The 2,016-nt window shown below is 40.8% G+C and overlaps 1 protein-coding gene across 1 annotated transcript; it reads right to left on the bottom strand.

Annotated features, from left to right (window-relative positions):
- Positions 1-635: 635 nt before the first annotated feature.
- Positions 636-1,616, bottom strand: LOC119517111 (olfactory receptor 10X1-like). Its single transcript, XM_037813634.1, has one exon. The coding sequence runs from the start codon at positions 1,608-1,610 to the stop codon at positions 636-638; it is 975 nt and encodes a 324-aa protein (XP_037669562.1). The 5' UTR covers positions 1,611-1,616.
- Between the last annotated feature and the right edge of the window lie 400 nt (positions 1,617-2,016).

Raw genomic sequence — 2,016 nt, 5'->3', positions numbered from 1 at the left:
GGGATTCCAAGAGGCATGAGAGGGTAAGATAAAATGTGCTGTATACTTCTTTAAATCTGTGTTACAAGATATCTTGTGCACACAGAGTTACCACAATCATGAACTGTTATTAACAATACTTAGTAATCTGTACAGCAAGAGCATTTAAAATACATCTCAATACAGATATGTACAGGTAGATAGTTGGTGGTAACTACATGGTGTCATCCCTATAGAAAATGGATTCTCTCCTGAGAGATGCATCCCAGGGTTTCACAATTTTCCTAGACCAATGCCGTAACTTATATTTTACAATAGCTCTGTGTTCAATGGTTATCTGTATTGTTTATTTCCTTCTATGCTCTTTCTTATACCACTCCCTGAATTGTACAGAAAAATTCAGAGTTGATTGGCAGAAGCCTATTTTTGGTGGGGTATTATTTTCCTGATATTGGTCAGTAGAAGGGTTGGACTACTGTCTCAACATGTGAAGTACATGCTTGTGATGGCTGAGGTCCCAGACTGTAACCGATTCCCCATATCGAACCTCTGGTAAAAGGCAAATGGTATAGGCTTCCCCAGAAATCACAGGGTAAATGCCACACTGGCTCCTGGGGACATTCAGCATCCATTAAACCAGCAGCAGTAAACAAAGATCATTTGTCCAAAGCAACTGTCTTCCCCAGCACCTTTCTGAAAGCATTCTTCATGTCCTTATTCCTGAGGGTGAAAATGAGAGGGCTGAGGAAAGGGGTAATGACTGTGTAAGGGATAGCTATGAGTGTGTCATCTCCCCCTGAGGCTTCTGGCTTCAGATAAACAATAGATGCAAACCCAAAATGGATGATGACCACTGTGAGGTGAGAGGCACAGGTGGAAAAGGTCTTCTGCTTGCCGTCAGCTGAAGGGATCCTGAGGACAGTGGAAAGAATGAAGATATAAGTGAGGCTGATGAGGAAAAAGGTACCCAGCAAGCCTGACACTGAGATCACTGTTACAATGAATTCTGTGAAGTCACTGTCTAGACAGGATAACTTCACAACTGCCTGCATATGGCAAAAAAAGTGTTTTACAAGGTTGTGGTTGCAGAAAACTCCTCTGAATATCAGTGAAGTCTCTATCAGAGAGATGAAGAATCCTCCAGCCCAAGCAGAGGCCACAAGCTGTCCACATACTGTGTTGGTCGTAAGCAAAGGATATCGAAGAGGGTTGCAGATGGCCAGGAAATGATCATAACCCATCAAAGTAAAGATGATAGTGTGGGTGCCACCAAGTCCCAAGAAGAAACACATCTGCAAGCCACAACCTACAATTGAAATGCTTCTGTTCTTGGCCAGCAGATCGGCCAGCATCTTGGGAATGATGGACATTGTGTAGCAGGTTTCATAGAAGGAGAGAGCACTGAGAAAGAGGTACATGGGAGTGTGGAGGGCTGTGTCCACCCAAGTTAGACCCATGATGGCCATACTACCCATGAGTGTGAAAAGGTAGAGGCAAAGGAAGACCACAAAGATGAATGCCTGTATATCTGGATAAAGAGAAAAGCTAACAAGGATGAATTCCTTCAGGATTGTCTGGTTGATCAACATTATTTGAGTGTTGGAAATCTGAAAGAAACAACAGATGAGCATTTCCAGAATCAAAAACTCACCATTTTTTTTTGACATCGTTAAAGGAAAATTTTGGTTTGTATAAGACAAGGAATCAGAGAGTCCAATTAGCAAATGTTTTTCATTTAGTTTGGCAAACACCATGCTTTTGTTGGTCATGTTCTTTCTCATTTTCACTCATCCATTTATTCAGTAACCAATTAGCAGTCATTACTATATACCAAGAAGACCTGCTCTGGCCATTTTTGAAAAATATTTTATTGACTAATTATATAATAAAAGAAATATACCCCAATTGATATCTAGATAAAAGGGGATCTGGTATATTAGTTGAGTAAGATTTTTTTGAAATCCTGAAGGTTGAATAAAACTACCCAGTGGTTAATGGACAGAATCAGGTTCCAACTAGCAACTTCCCCACACTGTG

This window comes from Choloepus didactylus, chromosome 2, assembly GCF_015220235.1.
Source record: "Choloepus didactylus isolate mChoDid1 chromosome 2, mChoDid1.pri, whole genome shotgun sequence".
Lineage (NCBI taxonomy): Eukaryota > Metazoa > Chordata > Mammalia > Pilosa > Megalonychidae > Choloepus > Choloepus didactylus.
This window is presented reverse-complemented; position numbering and strand designations above follow the sequence as displayed.